The sequence below is a fragment of the Agrilus planipennis genome, unplaced genomic scaffold (assembly GCF_000699045.2).
Source record: "Agrilus planipennis isolate EAB-ADULT unplaced genomic scaffold, Apla_2.0 scaffold155, whole genome shotgun sequence".
NCBI classification, from domain to species: domain Eukaryota; kingdom Metazoa; phylum Arthropoda; class Insecta; order Coleoptera; family Buprestidae; genus Agrilus; species Agrilus planipennis.
The window spans coordinates 411,133-429,853 of NW_020439161.1; the positions used below are offsets into that span (position 1 = coordinate 411,133).

Below are 18,721 nucleotides of genomic sequence, written 5' to 3' on the forward strand. Positions count from 1 at the left end.
CGAATCAGTCTATAGAGATGGCATTAATAGACTGGAACACCGCTATGAGAAATGTATCAGCCTTGGAGGAGATTATGTTGAGAAATAAAAAAAAAAAATTTTTAAAAACCTTCTTTTTCTTGGTCAGGCCGGAAACTTATCAATCCACCCTCGTAGTCATACTAAAGATACAGAAGTGTAGTTTAACTATTTAATAGATGTGCTTTTCTGAAAAATTGTTCAATTTCTTTCAAAATTCTTATGGATATATCCATTTTGCCGAGTTATTTTTGGTATCACTATTCTTGGTTTAATATATGTTTATGTATAGAACAGAAAAAAAAAAAATAAAAAACACTTGTAAGAAACATACGAATCTGCCAGACATTCCAAGTTAGTGATACACCTGATGGCGATTTTAGCTGACATGCTAACAAGCGGAAGAAATTCGGTCATACTTATATCTATTATTACTAGTGTTGGCTTTTCTTTTTTCCTTTTATTCCAATAAATCAAACTAAGAAAATTAATAAGCTGTGTAGTTCTATTAACATTATTGATCAGTGTGATCACCTTAGGAATCATTAAACTCCCATTTGAGAAATATTTTTATGCATGCCTAACAATAAAAAGTAAAAATCCATATGCAAACATAATATTGCTAAGTTTAAGGTACCCACTTACAAGATCCCTTATCTGTTTGGCATTAAAGTTAAAATAATAAATGTGGTATGTTTATAATTCCGCAACTCTGGTACAATAATTATAATGGCGTCTAACGCTGTCTGATGGGTCGGTAACCGCGACATAACGTGCCTCCACCTATTAAATTTCAACTGCATGTCTACCTCAAACTTACCCCAAGAATTTCAAAGTATAGTTGGGACGTTCAAAATTGGCATAGTCCGCAATAGAACTGTCGCATTTACTTTCTTCTTTCAACTTACTAACTGGACTAGAGCGGTTGCTGATAGACTACTTATACTCACGACGTATGTTGTAAGGAATATTGTAAACGTAGAAAAGAGATGTCAGATAGGAATTGCAGCGGACACTAATAAAGAAAAAGGAATAACATTACACCAATTAATGTGTAACAGAAAGAGATGCAGACAAGCAGAATTTGAGCATGTTGTTAGTAGGTACTTTATGAAATTATTGAAAAATGTTAATAGTTAAGTGCTGCACACTAAGGGCTTAGATTGGAATAGGTAGGAATGACTTTACATGCACCATCGACAATGGTACCGTCCTTTTTATGGATTACGGCTAGTCACGTATACAAGCTATGTCGTCGATTCTATTAGACGATGGAGCAGCATAGTCCAAGCCTAGAGGTTAAAATTCCAGGTCCGTCTGTCCTAGCCCAAGTTTTTGTGTTGTTTCCTTGTATTACTTAAACAAACGCTAGAGCAATAGACAAATGCTAGAGCAGTAATGTTCTCTCTTCTTCTTCATATCGTGTCATCAATTTCCACGATTCCTAAAAGAGGCTGAAGAAGATCTCCCACTCTACTCTCCGGCATAGTCCGGAGGGACTATCCGTCCACCAGCATTTGTAGCTAGTGGGAATGTGACACCAGAAGTATTTTATTCAGTTAAACAATTAGATATTTTAATAAGGCAATTGTCTAACGTGAACTACATCAGTTGGCAGCAAATACCCATTAAAAAGAAATATACTGACAGAACTAGAATTTTTCTGTGTTGAATCACGTTCATAAGTCAAGACGGCAGGAGTAGTAGGGATATAAAGCAGAGGATAGCGCAGGATCATGTCGCCTTCAATAAAAAAAAGGTTGTTAACGGTGTATGTTTGGAGAGCGGCGTTGTACAGGTGCGAAACATGCACAATGGGCGCGGCAGAAAAGAAGCGGTTAGAAGCGTTCAAAATGTGGTGTTATAGGCGAATGATATGGATAACGTGGGTAGAAAAGGTTACAAATGAAGAGGTATTGGAAAGAATAGGAGAACAGAGGACTCTATGGAAATCATTAGAAATAGGCGAGATATGTTGGTAGGACAACTTCTAAATCATAAAGGTCTATTCAGAGACATATTAGAGGCAGAAACAGGAGATAGGTGGGGTAGATGTAGACCTATATTAGATTACTGTTCGCAAATAGTTAAGGATGTGAGTTGTTCTAGTTTTAAGGAAATGCGAAGATTAGCCCAGAAAATTAGGACTGTATGGAGGTGCTTGTCCTCTCCAGTCTTTGGACTGACGACCTTATGATGATGAAGTCACGTTCAACTAACCTTAAAAATAATAAATAACAAAGATGTAAAAACTCACTTCCTCAAAGAAATACTAACGGATATATTTATTAAAACAAAGTTCGGAAGGTAACCAACAAATATAGAAATTAACTTAATTAGGTATCTTCTCGCGCCCCTTCTCGTTCGTCGCCGTCGTCATTCATACTGCTCTCTTCCTTTTCCCCGCGCATCCTGAATGCCTCCCACGCCCCCCGGGCGCACGAGGGTCCCAGCTTTGCATAAAGCTTACAGATGCTACTATAATGTTGTAAATTTAGATAAAGTAGTTATTGGGGCAGAATTTACCAAAAAATATATCTACTTTTTTATAATATCTGTATTGCAGGGGTAGTTAAAGTCAAGAAGGGGTCATGTTTATAGCCAAAAGACGATTGAAGTTAAACAAAGAAAGACATTACCTAGTTAAACCAGTAAAAATGAAAAATGAAAACTTATTTAGAGCAACATATAACCTTCTTTGGCAAGTCAGTTGTGGTTGTCCTAGGTTTTTTTAAATTTCTGTTGTTCGCTAGGTTATACCTTCTATTTTTGACTTCATTCGACGTTGGACTTTTTTACGTTTATGTTTATTACTTTAGCTAAACGCCATTAGGCATTGCGAATAATATCTCCATAACCCAATGTAGTTGAGGTTCATTATTACTAATTAACTATTATTAATGTAAATGTTATTAGGTGCATATTTATATGATGGTTTATTGTAAATTACAATTTCTTTGTTACAGGTTTCGTCTAAATCATGATTAATATATGTGAGAATAAATTCTACGCTAATGACTTCAAACAAACTGATTCGCGGCGATTCTAATACTTTAAGTTGGAAGTTTGCGAGTGAACGTGGAGGTAAGTTTCGATTTATTTTTATATGTATTTTTAGTGTGCATCAACATAACAAATAATTTCTCTTTCGAATAACCTCATGTGATCCAGCTGCGAGTTGGCAATCTGACAATTATTTGCTCAAAATAATCATTAATAATTAATTCTTCCTTTTCGCGAGCTACATATCGGAGATCTATAATATTATAAATACGAAAACGATATTGATGACCGCATTTGATGTGTTTAATTTCTCTTCCAACTATTAAAACTTTTTCTTTGTTATTCTGACCCAAATGCCGAGTATCCAAATGGCTTCTTGGGAAATTCATTCTTTCTGACGATGAATATTGTAAGTTTCTGAAAGCCTTCGTAATAACGGATTTTAAAGTATGTTCTATTTCCAGCGTAGGTATTATATTTGTAATTGTGAATTTCAAAATATTGCAACTGGTATTATATCCGTTGATGGCAAGTAAAAGGTGACTGATCGGCAATGGAAGGATTTCGTTATTCTCATTAACATTCTGGTTGGTACATACTAAGAATAGATAAACTCCATTAAAGGTCCCTCTTTTTACATTGGCCTACCGAGCTGCATGACCTACAAGTTTAGACCATTGCTTAGCATTCGGGAGGACACCTGTTCGATTCTGGTCCTTCTGCACTGGTTCAAGTTTTTCCGTGATTTCCTTGGATCATGAATAGTCTTTGACTTCTCTTGCATCTTCATTTCGTCGATCTAATCTAGCTCACCCCAATGCCACCCACCTACTCACAGAATTCCTGAAAGAAGGCTGAAGAGGACCTTTCGCTCTATTCTCCGGCGTAGTCCGAAGGGACTCCCCTCTTACCAGCATTAGTAATTGAGGGGAATGAAACTCCCAAAAGTTTTTTTTTACATTGGTATAGTAAACGATAATACCTAACAGCGCCGTGCCCGTGGGGTTAGAGGTGCTGAGCCCTCAGCCTCCATCGAAATAGCTGGCCTGGAAAATGATGTATAATTTTTCATCTCTTTCTAAGTGAGAAAAGTCTTTTCACGAATATTCGAATTTTCGTAATCTGCTACTAAGGTGTGCCCTGTGGTTTTCAGGACTATTTCCAATATAAAGTCATATAGCAAAATCCAAACTAAAATTTTTTTTTGGAAAACTCCCTATTCCTAAAATGAGATCAGGAATCCAGGTTGAGAAACGATGGTCTGACGCATTTTTTTCATTCCGAGACCAGTTTTGCATTCTTCCCTTGTGATATGTGGCAAGCCATCCGAAACTGACAGCCAAGGATCCAAAACGATCCTTGGCCGGATCGCGCTCCTGCGGTAGACGACGCGGTTGCCGTTTATTTGCAAATTATATTTATAGCCGGCCAGTAAACTCTGCTACTACCTCTCCAAGGACCTTGAACTTACGTTCAACAATTCTCGAAAACGATTACTAACAGGCGGGAGCCATTGTACTACTTCGTATTCGACGTCGACAACGACATCGGCACAACGTTCGATGCGACGACGATACATCTCATCGAGTTGAAACAGAGGCAAACGGACCTGAAGCATGTGAGCAGCCCAATCAGACTTCCTTCCACAACTTCCATTCGCATGAGTATCTCAGAGTCTCAGACGGCAACGTGTTGTTATTTTTTATTGTTGTTGTTGTTGTCGTCGTCGTCCAAATGACGATGGTGGGGGGTTGTGGATATCAGTGGTAGTGGTAATGGCAGTGGTGGAATTAGGAAGGAAGAAATAGTAGCAACTGTCAATCGTAGTAGGTATGGAGCAGCGCACAGCTCCTATCGAAGCTCTAACTCACGTGTAGTTGTCTGATTGTTGATATTGGTGGTGAATGAGGCTGACAGACTCAGTTCGGGTTTCCAGTGTTTCAATTCAATCTCATCTTACACGGTTCAAAAATTTCTGGAATAGGATGTCCATGCCGTTTGCTCTAGAGGTAATTGCCTAGCTACCTTTTCGAAAAGGTGAAACCGATTTTAAGGTAAGTGTTTTTCGTTGGGATGGAAAGTTGTTAAACTTATTCATTTATGAAAAGAAAAACCTAGAATTGGTAGGGCAAAAATTTTGACTAAGCACGTCTGCATATTTGACTTAGTTTCTTTGTTCGTCTGTCATAGTAGGTAGTCTTGCGTCCTCTCAAATTCTTTGTTCTCTATTATAGTAATTTTTTATCGTCATCATCACTATAGCGACATTGCTCAAAACCTTTTCTTTAAAAAAAAAAAATATTTACGCATTAATGATTTGGGAAAAAAAATCTTAATAAACACCGTTTCATTCTAATAAACTAGAATTGAAAATGGAAATTACAAAGTTTCTGAAAACATTAAGATTTCTTAATGAATTCTACACCGTTAACGTAAAGTGTATTTATACGTATATGGATACCATTTATTCAATACAAACAAAGCATCTACTGTTATAACTGCCTGCAAATTTTACCTGTGGATTATAGCCCAAGGTAGATCATTCCGTTATTTTTATCTATTGTTTTCTTCGGAATATGACAAATTTTTGGAATTTAAGCTTAATGGGTAATCAACTTGGGACAATTTTTAGAAACGCTCCTTACTACCAACGACATTATTCTATTTTAGCCCTCACCCTCCAGGTGATAACGACACGTGGAAGAATATGTCTGTCAAATCTTTTCGTCATATATTAATTTTTCTGATCGCAAGTCTTTCGAATATGTATGACAGCCAGAAAAACAAAAATACATCGTATAACAGTACATATTTCTGTCCGTTCTTCCATCATCATCATCATGATCGAACAAAAAACAACTTCCGAGGTCGAATGTTGTTGACCTTTAGTAGGAGCATATCGGCATATAAAATGCGACAATTAATTATCATCAGCGTGGCGAGCGTCATCGTTTTCTGCAGTACACACCTCCATTTCCGGTTAATTAGTTGTACGTGATGTCCTGTCTTTCTGGGAACGTTTGCCTCTGTTTACAATTTCAATTGTTCTTGTGCATCGCATACGTTGACCCTCCCTCTTACGTCTCGTGTCTTGTTTGCGCTTACCTTTAATCTTATCTAATTAAAGAACTTACGTTATTCTTAACATGTTGCAAAAGCAGTACTTATAAGGGTGTAAGAAGAAGGTTGTATCCGTTGTAGTACTGAGATTTTTTGCGTTGAGCGATGACAATAATTGAAACAAATATGCGTCATAACAAAATTGCAATGGTCAATTGTTTTATTAAACAATGGGTTTCTGACCTTGTCAAATATCTAAGACATGAGAATGCGACATATAATAGGATTTGAAAAATGCTGTTATTTTTTATTCTTCTGGCCATGTCTTTCTATGTACCAGCAGAGCACCACGTCTTATACATGGAGTCGTGGAGTGTTTCAAATGAAATTCTCCTTTTGTATCATGGAAGGATATTATTCTGTTATGATTTTTTTAGGTTAGGGAAAACGACATTTTCTTCGCTTAAGCATGAATAATATAGTGTAAGTTTGTAAGTGGAAAGCTGTTATCAAATTGTGTGCGTATCAACTACAATAATAAGTCTTTTTTTCGATTGATCCTGACTGGAGTAATGATGATATGACTCGTTTTCATATGTTTCTTGGGATACCAATTAATGTTGCAACTGAACACTCGTTCTGATACATGCATATATAACTATAAATTTGAAAACATCTGGAAGGTCAATGCCGCTGTCTGGCTATACCACCCCGTCGTGCGCCGGAAAGGACGCGAACCACCCCCATCAGGAAGAGGGCTGAGGTTTCACGACATAGCATGGCAGACAATGTCTGGGTCATTGCTTCTTCAGTTTCCGTCAACTGTCTGGGAATTCCCCTAAAGATTTAATTTGTTCTTTTTACAGTTTTTCCTACAAACAAACGACAAGCAGACGTATGAAACGGGATTTTATCACTGTACTCTTCATAATGTCTTCAGTTAACTGTCAATAACGACAACGTGAATTAGTATCTAGGTAACACACATCAGACCTATTAGTGCATCTTAACTCATTTTACGAAACATAGAAGAAATAAATGAGAAAATCTTTTTGACTCTGGACTGTTAATAAAATACTTGACTTATAGGAGTATAGAAGATGTATATAAATTATAATACAATAAAGAAAAAAGAACTCGTCACATGGATCGTCCCATTGCAACTTATTACCATAGTAACCGAGAGGAACAGGTAGATAGGAACAGAAATACATATACATGGGTAAAGGTATACACGTTGTTGTACGTATATGTTTGTGTTTCTGTGCAACAGGCGGTTCACTAACCTTTTCGATCTGTAAACGTTTTATTTGCTTCACTTGGATATTTTATAGCACCGTCGGAGTCAGCGTCTTCTTTCTTCGCTTTCCATTCCATTATCAGCATCGTTTCTGCTGATTGGACATGTTATTGTACGTATGCATTTTCATTGTACAAGCTGATTATTATACCGTAGTGTATTATTATAAAGGCAACTAAGTAATTTCGTTCCAAATAAACTAGACGTCGCGACGCCGTCACCAATCGTCATTATCGAATCGTCTTTATTGGCATTCCGACACTTCAATGAACTTGACCCGTCCGTTGTTTTGCACCTCGTTGAATAACATTTAGTCAGTATGACTATTCGTTTTGTTTTAATAATTTCTTTATACTTATATTCTTCTTAAATATTTTGTATGAAGCTGTTGACAGGCCTTTTACACCAGGACAGAAGTAAATGCATTATGCATGATGATTCAGTCAGGTCGATGCGTATTGCTTCTGATACTGCTACTATCTGGACTCGTTTATGTTTCGTTGCATTGTTAGTTTAATTAAAGAAATTCACAGATCACAGCCTGGTATTTTCTTGCTTATGGTACAAGATCTGTGAGGTTTGGTTTGTTGAGCAACCTTCTGTTAATCTACTCTCTAATTTAAAGTGGTGCTTAGAGCGGAAGGTCTTTTTCATACTCCCCTAGGAATCGTGAGAATAATGGGTAGGAGTGGTGGAGGTTACGGTGAAATGTAGAATATTGCTGTCCAAATAGTATCCTACATGACCTAAGGAAACTATAGAGACAACTTGAATCAAGACCCAGAATCAAATTAACATCCGAATACGAAGCTACTACATAAAAAAAAAAAATAATGTGTGTTTCATTGCCACCGTACCTGCGATACATTCATCACTAGAAGGTAGACAATGTTTAGCCTTCTTTACTAGTTGTGGAAAGGATGAGCGATGGTTGGGAAGAGACAGGTGGGGTAGACCTACTAGATATGTGAAGTTTATTTGTGGAATAGTACTGTTCCAACATTTGCCTAAATGATTTAAGGAAACTGTTAAACAACAGCCTTTCGCTTTATTGAGGGGTCGGTAAGAACTCGTGGCGGCAGGGTGTCAATATTGTCACCTTCTAAGAAAAAGCTACATCTGGGAGTAGTTTAAAATGAAATAAGGGTGACAAGCATGGTTTCTCGGACTCTTCTCAATCAGCATACGGCGCATGTATTTATTTACGGGCGTCCAATGGCGAAAATCATTCAATACATTTATTATGCGCGAAATCACGTGTTGCTCCGCTTAAAACTATAACAATTCNGAGGTCACATCGAACACATTGTATAAGTTAGCCATTAGTTTTCAGTAGTTAAGAGAGTTAAATTGTAATTGTTAAAGTGTAAATAATAAACTAATTTAAAGCAGTTCACAGTTTTAGTCAATCATTTTTAAGATATATTTCAATCAAACAAACGAGACAAAGCCAGCAGTGCTTAAGTTAAAAGCACCACTATTTAGCATATTCTTTTTGCTAAACATACAACAGAAACCATAGAAAAACTTGGACGAGGATAGACAAACTCGGAATTATGCTGGTGTCCTCCTAAACGCTAAGCTATGATAAAATTTATTTAGTTTAGAAAAAAATCACCCATATATCTTCATATACCTAGCTAAATAATAAGAAGGGTTAAAAGTGCTTCCTGTGTTTACCTATAGTTAGTTTGTAAACTACTTGCTGGTGTTACCGGTGAATGACGAGGATACCGTGAACAGAGAAGGTTAGAAACGAAGATGTATTAAAAACAATAGCTGAACAGAGGACTTTACGGAAGTCAATAAAAAATAGGCGAGATAGGTTGATAGGACACCTTCTCAGGCATGAAGGGCTAGTCAGAGAGATATAAGAGGCAGAAATAGGAGTTAAGATGAGTAGAGGTAGACCTAGATTAAATTACTATTCTCAAATAGTTAAGGACGTAGGATGTTCTAGTTTTAGGGAAATGCGAAGATTAGCTTAGGATAGGAAAGATACATGCACCTCCAATGTCCAGCTAGTCATAGGACATAGGACTGACGACCTTAGGGTGATAAAACTACTTGGATAGCATACAAACTAGTAAAATGTCTGGTTTGACAGATATGCTTACGATCATAAGGTCACGTTTTCCTTTTATGAGTGTTGGTTTCATGCTTAAGATTTTTGGAATTAGTAGAACTAAACTGAACTGAATCAAAGGCAGATCGCAATTTCTAAGTTATTTGCTCTCATCAGCGCATCACAGGTAGATTTCATAAATTTCCTGTTAATCGGAATTTACTGCATACAAAGCTGTCGCTTAAACATAAAGAGATGATGTCGCACGTTATTATTATCTACATATGTTATTCATACGTAGTATTTTCGGCGCTGGACTAGCTAACATTGGACAATTGGCACTCATGCAATTAACATTTCTTTTTACTTTTTTGTAGGCAGTAAATATTGTCTGTATGATTACACTTAAAAAAAGTACCTACTCAGAGATTACATTTAAACCTATACATAAGTATATTAAATATATGTATCTAGGTATTTTTGTTTGGGTATCTTTTATCTAATCTATTGCGGAAACATAAAAAGCTTATTGCTTTTGTTGTCGATTTCGTGAAAATGTGACTAACGATAAGACTAAATATAAAAAACATTTTCTTCTAGAGTTGAACAGGGTTTTGGCGTCTCTTGTAGGTGAACTAAATTTTCTTAATAACTATAAAATACGCACTTTAAATGTCGAATGTGGAACATACTAATAATTTAATTATTATTTATTATTGTACTTATTTACTTGTATTGTGTATCGAAAAAAATAATGGTTTGAGGTCACTATCCTCAACAGTAAAGTTATCATTTGATAACTGAACTTTTTGTTTATTTATTACCATGACCTGTGCTAAAACTTAAGCAACATTTTTTTATTATTACCAGATAATATGCCGTTATTGTATATGAACATAGGTACAATATATTGTTTTATAAACCATATGAAAATAGTAAGTACATATTTTGTAATCATGGAATAAACAAAAGATTGTTGCAATTTTTTATCATTATCGTTATTTTAAAGACCCGAATACAATTAAGCAACTCGCATTTACCCTTGTAAACCCACGAAGGTCGAAATTTTTATATTAAGCGAATAAACTGTTAATTTGATATTACTTATCTGTGTAATTAAGACAGTGAAATCGTAGTGCCGCAGGGGCGAGTTATTTTTGCAGACAGAAAAACGAACGTTTGTAATCATGAAGTTTTCTCCCTAGTGGGGCCTTTATTGGCTTCATTAAATCTATGTTATCACGTTGACGCTTATCGTCTAATTAAAACCGTTAAACGCGATAAACACTTTCACATTATTTTAACGACTTTGTGCAAGTAAGTTTGAAAAGTTGAAATTGACGTACTTTAAAGATACTTATACATTTGGATTATTCTGTGCAGAATCATAAAAAGGCCTAAATATTTTTTTGTATAATGACATCATTGCAGTGTAAAAATTACATTCTCAAGTGAGGAAAAATTTAAGCAGAATCTATTAATTTTTTATTTTCGTCTCTTGTAAAATTCTTGAATCAGGTAAAAAGTGAATTTAAATTAAAGATGCACCGGATGATACCTCCCGATAACGCAAGTCTAGGTCTTGAATTATTTAATAACAGAAAGGAAAAATTAGCTTCGAATATTTTATTAAATACACATAAAGATTTTACACAAAACCAAACGTACATTCTAAATCAAAGAAAACAGAAAATCCAAATAAAATAAAAACCAAAAAATATCGAAATTAAAGATGGGTATACCCTTACACTGTATTACATTTAGTCTTCGGGCTCCTGTTCGATGATGAATAAAATCATGGTGGAGAAATATTCCCACATTTCACAACTGGTAGTCTTAGAATGCGTCCACCTCCTTGGACGCTAAGATGTCTACTACCGTTGGCGGGATGTGGTGTCGATCGATGGTCCTCTTCCGACGCGCCCTCTCACCTATAACCCCTTAACCGTGCACAATGGCGATATCGCGCGGATCTGCCTGGCCCGTTACACTGTGTACCCAGCATTAACTGCTCCGAGTACCCGGTACTATCGAAATTCCATCCCCAACGAGGTGATAAGGGATGGCAAAGTTTATATGCAATAGCAGTATTTTCTCAAGGTACACCGGAAGGTAAATAAAATCGGTCAGCATTAGCCTCCAGGTCCTCACCTGGTGGAAAACTAAAGAAGTGAAGGTGGTGTAGGAGGATCCGTCAACAGCGGAGGAGAAATGTTAATTTGTGAATGAGGGCGCCATCCGAAAATGAAGGTGAAATGGATGGTGAGGGCAAGGACAAAGGAGTAATAACTCGCAGGCACGTGCCCTAAAAGAAATACAACTTGCTAGTAATGTTTTTTTTTGTGCAAAACTTTCTTAATTGCCAATAACTCGAGTAAACAAGAAGCTGGAGTTGCGTCAGAAAGAGAAATATAAATTCTCGTTTCATTTGTAAATACAAATAAAGATTTTTCAAATAAGAATTAAAAACTGTGTTTTAAAACAATTGGTTGTAGTTATAGCTATCTTAAAGTCTTTTATGGAACGTACGGAATTTACAAAACAAGTGATTGACAAAAATAATCATACAAAAAGCCAGTTTTTTTTTGTAACCACATCATCAAGCGATCATTCGAGACAAAAGGCATTTATTTATAATAAACGGTTCGATCAGCACTGGACAACGGTACAATGACCCCCAAAACGATTATGGATGCAGAAATGAGTTTGCTTTTAGGTAGGATTCTTACCGTAAAATCTCCAATATTCAAATTTTCTTTAACGGTTTGCTAGCCACATGGAAATATAGTTAAACTTTCAACCTCTGATAACGCGAACTTCTCCATAACTCAATCCAACGCAGTTAGAGGTAGTTTCGAATCTCATGACTCATGACCTTGGGATACGTAGTGTTCCTTTATTTCCTAATTTATGACAAACTATCAAATTCATTTTTAATTTACTACACTATTAAATCACTTAAACGTCCTAACGTAGACCACATCCAGCATCAGAAATGGAAACACCTCTAAAGAAGTTTTTGTGCTAGCGAAACGTTAGAAAGAAATTTCAACCGATGACGCCTTTTAGACCTGAATCAGGAATGCATCAGTTCGTATGCGTAAATCTCATTTCAGTTAAGCAATTATTATACCGACGTATGTACAGGGTGTCCAGAAAGGGTAGGGGTGTTTGTAAATTCAAAGTTTTGGAAATTAGTCGCTAGCGTCTGTACATCTCCTTAGAAACGGCGGCCATTTCGGTATAGATATTGGTATGGACCTTCTCTTTAAGGTATCCCCATAAAAAATAATTAGGAGGTGTGAAGTCGAGACTTCTCGGTGGCCAGTTGATGGTACCTCGACAAGAGATCACTTTTTCCGCGAAAAATTGATTGACAACCGCAAGCGATTGGTTTGAGGTGTGGCAAGTGGTCCCATTTTGTTGAAATCGCTATTCCACATTAAAACCACCAAACTCGTGCAGTTGTGGAACCAAAAAGTTTCTTAACTTGTCACAATTCTCATCACTGGTTACCGTAAGTGTTCGCTCTCGTCGGTCTTCAAAGAAACAAGGCCCAATGATGTCTTCACCAGACATGGTAGTCCAGTCCACGCAAATAACTTTTGGACTATGTAGTGGTTGTTCATGTTTATGTCTTGGCTATTCGTTGGCCCAGTAGCTACAGTTCTGTTTGTTTACGTGACCATTTAAGTGAAAGTTCGCTTTCAAACGTTGAAAAGCGTTGAAGCATTTCATTTGCAAAATTCAGTCGGAGAGAATAATCTGTATCGTTCAGTTTTTGAACTAACTGAATTTTATAGGTTGTAAAATGTAAATCTTGCTTCACAATCTTCTGTAACGACGATTTTTTGATGTCAAGTTCTTGACTGCGTTTGCGAACTGATTGGGACGGATTTTCACGCACTGACAGTCTCATTTCTTCAATCGTTTGTTGGGTTCGAACAGAATGCGGGCAACCTGGATTGTGAATTTTTGCAGTCGAACCGGCATTCTCGAACATTCGAATCCATTTTCTAATGGTATCGTCCTTCGGTGCATTCCATACATTGAATTTTGCCCGATATAATCGTTGATCTATGATCATCGGATCACCATTGCGATAATAGGGGCGTACGCAATAAGCATGATAGTCTCCCGGATACACTTCCATGGTCATTAAATCTCCAAAAAGTAGTGAAACAACCTATCCCTCCGAACCTCGTCGTTACAAAGACAACGCAGATACAAATACACCCTAGTCTTTCTGGACACCATGTATATAATTGCACTTCAAGCATCATTTTAGACTATCTTGTAACATCTGTATGAAGGTAAAGTATGTCTGTTTTTCCCATTGTGGTATTCCACATGGAATAATAGGTACTTGACGACACACATGCGAGTAGTTCTGTACCAGCACCGCTAAGGCTGAACAATTTACATATACACGATTAGTAAGTTTCATGTGCATGTATTTGTTTGAAGGATTGATCCTGTGAACTCCTGCAAGGTTGAGTGCATAGCTTGAACAGATTGAAAGTGGTCAGTAAGAACTATAATAGATTTCATTTATTACTACCTTAGTTATGGCGACCATTTTGCTATAACGACGTTAAATATAAGTCCCTTGAATTAAAGGCATCATATTAATAAGATCGTCAGTCCTAAGACTAGTTGGACACGTACCTCCACTCTTTTCTATCCTGAGTTAAATTTTGCATTTCCCTAAAACTAGAACAACCTACATCCTTAACTATTTGCGAACAGTAATCTAAACTAGGTCTACCTCTACCCCTCCTAACTCCTCTTTCTGCCTCTAATATGTCTCTGACTAGACCTTCATGCCTGAGAAGGTGTCCTACCAACCTTTCTCGCCTATTTTTAATTGACTTCCATAGAGTCCTCTGTTCTCCTATTCTTTCTAATACCTCTTCATTTCTAACCTTTTCTACCCACGTTATCCTCATCATNAAAAAAAAAATATTTACGCATTAATGATTTGGGAAAAAAAATCTTAATAAACACCGTTTCATTCTAATAAACTAGAATTGAAAATGGAAATTACAAAGTTTCTGAAAACATTAAGATTTCTTAATGAATTCTACACCGTTAACGTAAAGTGTATTTATACGTATATGGATACCATTTATTCAATACAAACAAAGCATCTACTGTTATAACTGCCTGCAAATTTTACCTGTGGATTATAGCCCAAGGTAGATCATTCCGTTATTTTTATCTATTGTTTTCTTCGGAATATGACAAATTTTTGGAATTTAAGCTTAATGGGTAATCAACTTGGGACAATTTTTAGAAACGCTCCTTACTACCAACGACATTATTCTATTTTAGCCCTCACCCTCCAGGTGATAACGACACGTGGAAGAATATGTCTGTCAAATCTTTTCGTCATATATTAATTTTTCTGATCGCAAGTCTTTCGAATATGTATGACAGCCAGAAAAACAAAAATACATCGTATAACAGTACATATTTCTGTCCGTTCTTCCATCATCATCATCATGATCGAACAAAAAACAACTTCCGAGGTCGAATGTTGTTGACCTTTAGTAGGAGCATATCGGCATATAAAATGCGACAATTAATTATCATCAGCGTGGCGAGCGTCATCGTTTTCTGCAGTACACACCTCCATTTCCGGTTAATTAGTTGTACGTGATGTCCTGTCTTTCTGGGAACGTTTGCCTCTGTTTACAATTTCAATTGTTCTTGTGCATCGCATACGTTGACCCTCCCTCTTACGTCTCGTGTCTTGTTTGCGCTTACCTTTAATCTTATCTAATTAAAGAACTTACGTTATTCTTAACATGTTGCAAAAGCAGTACTTATAAGGGTGTAAGAAGAAGGTTGTATCCGTTGTAGTACTGAGATTTTTTGCGTTGAGCGATGACAATAATTGAAACAAATATGCGTCATAACAAAATTGCAATGGTCAATTGTTTTATTAAACAATGGGTTTCTGACCTTGTCAAATATCTAAGACATGAGAATGCGACATATAATAGGATTTGAAAAATGCTGTTATTTTTTATTCTTCTGGCCATGTCTTTCTATGTACCAGCAGAGCACCACGTCTTATACATGGAGTCGTGGAGTGTTTCAAATGAAATTCTCCTTTTGTATCATGGAAGGATATTATTCTGTTATGATTTTTTTAGGTTAGGGAAAACGACATTTTCTTCGCTTAAGCATGAATGATATAGTGTAATTTTGTAAGTGGAAAGCTGTTATCAAATTGTGTGCGTATCAACTACAATAATAAGTCTTTTTTTCGATTGATCCTGACTGGAGTAATGATGGTATGACTCGTTTTCATATGTTTCTTGGGATACCAATTAATGTTGCAACTGAACACTCGTTCTGATACATGCATATATAACTATAAATTTGAAAACATCTGGAAGGTCAATGCCGCTGTCTGGCTATACCACCCCGTCGTGCGCCGGAAAGGACGCGAACCACCCCCATCAGGAAGAGGGCTGAGGTTTCACGACATAGCATGGCAGACAATGTCTGGGTCATTGCTTCTTCAGTTTCCGTCAACTGTCTGGGAATTCCCCTAAAGATTTAATTTGTTCTTTTTACAGTTTTTCCTACAAACAAACGACAAGCAGACGTATGAAACGGGATTTTATCACTGTACTCTTCATAATGTCTTCAGTTAACTGTCAATAACGACAACGTGAATTAGTATCTAGGTAACACACATCAGACCTATTAGTGCATCTAAACATACAAGAAATAAATGAGAAAATCTTTTTGACTCTGGACTGTTAATAAAATACTTGACTTATAGGAGTATAGAAGATGTATATAAATTATAATACAATAAAGAAAAAAGAACTCGTCACATGGATCGTCCCATTGCAACTTATTACCATAGTAACCGAGAGGAACAGGTAGATAGGAACAGAAATACATATACATGGGTAAAGGTATACACGTTGTTGTACGTATATGTTTGTGTTTCTGTGCAACAGGCGGTTCACTAACCTTTTCGATCTGTAAACGTTTTATTTGCTTCACTTGGATATTTTATAGCACCGTCGGAGTCAGCGTCTTCTTTCTTCGCTTTCCATTCCATTATCAGCATCGTTTCTGCTGATTGGACATGTTATTGTACGTATGCATTTTCATTGTACAAGCTGATTATTATACCGTAGTGTATTATTATAAAGGCAACTAAGTAATTTCGTTCCAAATAAACTAGACGTCGCGACGCCGTCACCAATCGTCATTATCGAATCGTCTTTATTGGCATTCCGACACTTCAATGAACTTGACCCGTCCGTTGTTTTGCACCTCGTTGAATAACATTTAGTCAGTATGACTATTCGTTTTGTTTTAATAATTTCTTTATACTTATATTCTTCTTAAATATTTTGTATGAAGCTGTTGACAGGCCTTTTACACCAGGACAGAAGTAAATGCATTATGCATGATGATTCAGTCAGGTCGATGCGTATTGCTTCTGATACTGCTACTATCTGGACTCGTTTATGTTTCGTTGCATTGTTAGTTTAATTAAAGAAATTCACAGATCACAGCCTGGTATTTTCTTGCTTATGGTACAAGATCTGTGAGGTTTGGTTTGTTGAGCAACCTTCTGTTAATCTACTCTCTAATTTAAAGTGGTGCTTAGAGCGGAAGGTCTTTTTCATACTCCCCTAGGAATCGTGAGAATAATGGGTAGGAGTGGTGGAGGTTACGGTGAAATGTAGAATATTGCTGTCCAAATAGTATCCTACATGACCTAAGGAAACTATAGAGACAACTTGAATCAAGACCCAGAATCAAATTAACATCCGAATACGAAGCTACTACATAAAAAAAAAAAATAATGTGTGTTTCATTGCCACCGTACCTGCGATACATTCATCACTAGAAGGTAGACAATGTTTAGCCTTCTTTACTAGTTGTGGAAAGGATGAGCGATGGTTGGGAAGAGACAGGTGGGGTAGACCTACTAGATATGTGAAGTTTATTTGTGGAATAGTACTGTTCCAACATTTGCCTAAATGATTTAAGGAAACTGTTAAACAACAGCCTTTCGCTTTATTGAGGGGTCGGTAAGAACTCGTGGCGGCAGGGTGTCAATATTGTCACCTTCTAAGAAAAAGCTACATCTGGGAGTAGTTTAAAATGAAATAAGGGTGACAAGCATGGTTTCTCGGACTCTTCTCAATCAGCATACGGCGCATGTATTTATTTACGGGCGTCCAATGGCGAAAATCATTCAATACATTTATTATGCGCGAAATCACGTGTTGCTCCGCTTAAAACTATAACAATTCCTCGCCTGGAGCTATGTGGAGCCCTTTTATTAGCACGCTTAATGAAAAAGACCAGCAAAATCTTAAATTTACCAATAACACATCAATATTACTGGACTGATTCAACAATAGTTTTGTCTTGGTTATCAGAAATTTCTGGAAATTGGAAAACATTCGTCTCTAACCGAATTTCGGAAATTCAATCACTAACAGATGTAAATTACTGGCGCCATGTACCAACCAAATATAACCCTGCCGATCTTATCTCTCGCGGTACAACAACATCAGATTTAATTAATAATAAATTATGGTGGAATGGACCAGTTTGGTTAAAAAGTGATACAACTAATTGGCCTATTACCCCTCCTAATATATATCAGAAAACTGACGTAGAGAGGAAAAGGGTTGTCTTTTTAATCATTACAGTACAAGAATTACATGTTTTTGGAAAATTTTCAAATTACTTAAAATTACAAAGAGTCATAGCGTACTCTCTCAGGTTTATCAACAATATAAAAAATAAAACTAACAAATTGTACGGTAACATTTCAACTAATGAATTGGAAAGAGCTTCACTCACAATTATCAAACATATTCAAGCCATCACATTTCCTTCAGAAATTTCAAATTTACAAAGTAATAAACCTTTAGACAGAAAAAGTAAACTGCTGCCATTAGCGCCATTTTTAGATAACAATGGTCTGTTGCGCGTTGGTGGTCGATTAAAACATGCTGAATTAGATTTTTCTATAAAACACCCTGCAATATTACCATCAAATCACCATGTGACAAAACTATTAGTTCAGTACGAACATGAAAAATTGCTTCACGGTGGACAGCAATTAACCTTGGCGTCACTCAGACAGCAATATTGGCCCATAAATGGTCGAAGTATTGTACGACAGGTCCTGCACAAATGTTTACGGTGCTTTCGCACTAATCCAAAGGGTACCGTCCCGCCAACAATGGGAAATTTACCAGTAAAGCGGTTGCAGCCTG

The 18,721-nt window shown here is 36.6% G+C and overlaps 2 protein-coding genes across 3 annotated transcripts in view; both read left to right on the top strand.

Moving 5' to 3' along the window:
* LOC108737478 (protein yippee-like 1) overlaps positions 1 to 18,721 on the top strand; it is a 107,387-nt gene that overhangs the window by 20,253 nt on the left and 68,413 nt on the right. Inside the window, exon 2 of one of the 2 annotated variants that reach the window (XM_018470334.2) lies at positions 2,985 to 3,102. The gene's annotated coding sequence lies outside the window, so the exon portion shown is untranslated. Of the gene's footprint in view, positions 1 to 2,984; positions 3,103 to 4,564; positions 5,076 to 18,721 lie in introns of those variants that run through there. The other variant, XM_018470335.2, reaches the window with a different exon arrangement.
* The window catches only part of LOC112905446, a 31,870-nt gene continuing 21,676 nt past the window's right edge, over positions 8,528 to 18,721 (top strand). The window contains exons 1-2 of the mRNA XM_025977917.1: positions 8,528 to 8,668; positions 17,744 to 18,716. Of these exons, the coding sequence (XP_025833702.1) occupies positions 17,785 to 18,716 (932 nt within the window). The 5' untranslated portion in view covers positions 8,528 to 8,668; positions 17,744 to 17,784. The remainder of the gene's footprint in view (positions 8,669 to 17,743; positions 18,717 to 18,721) is intronic.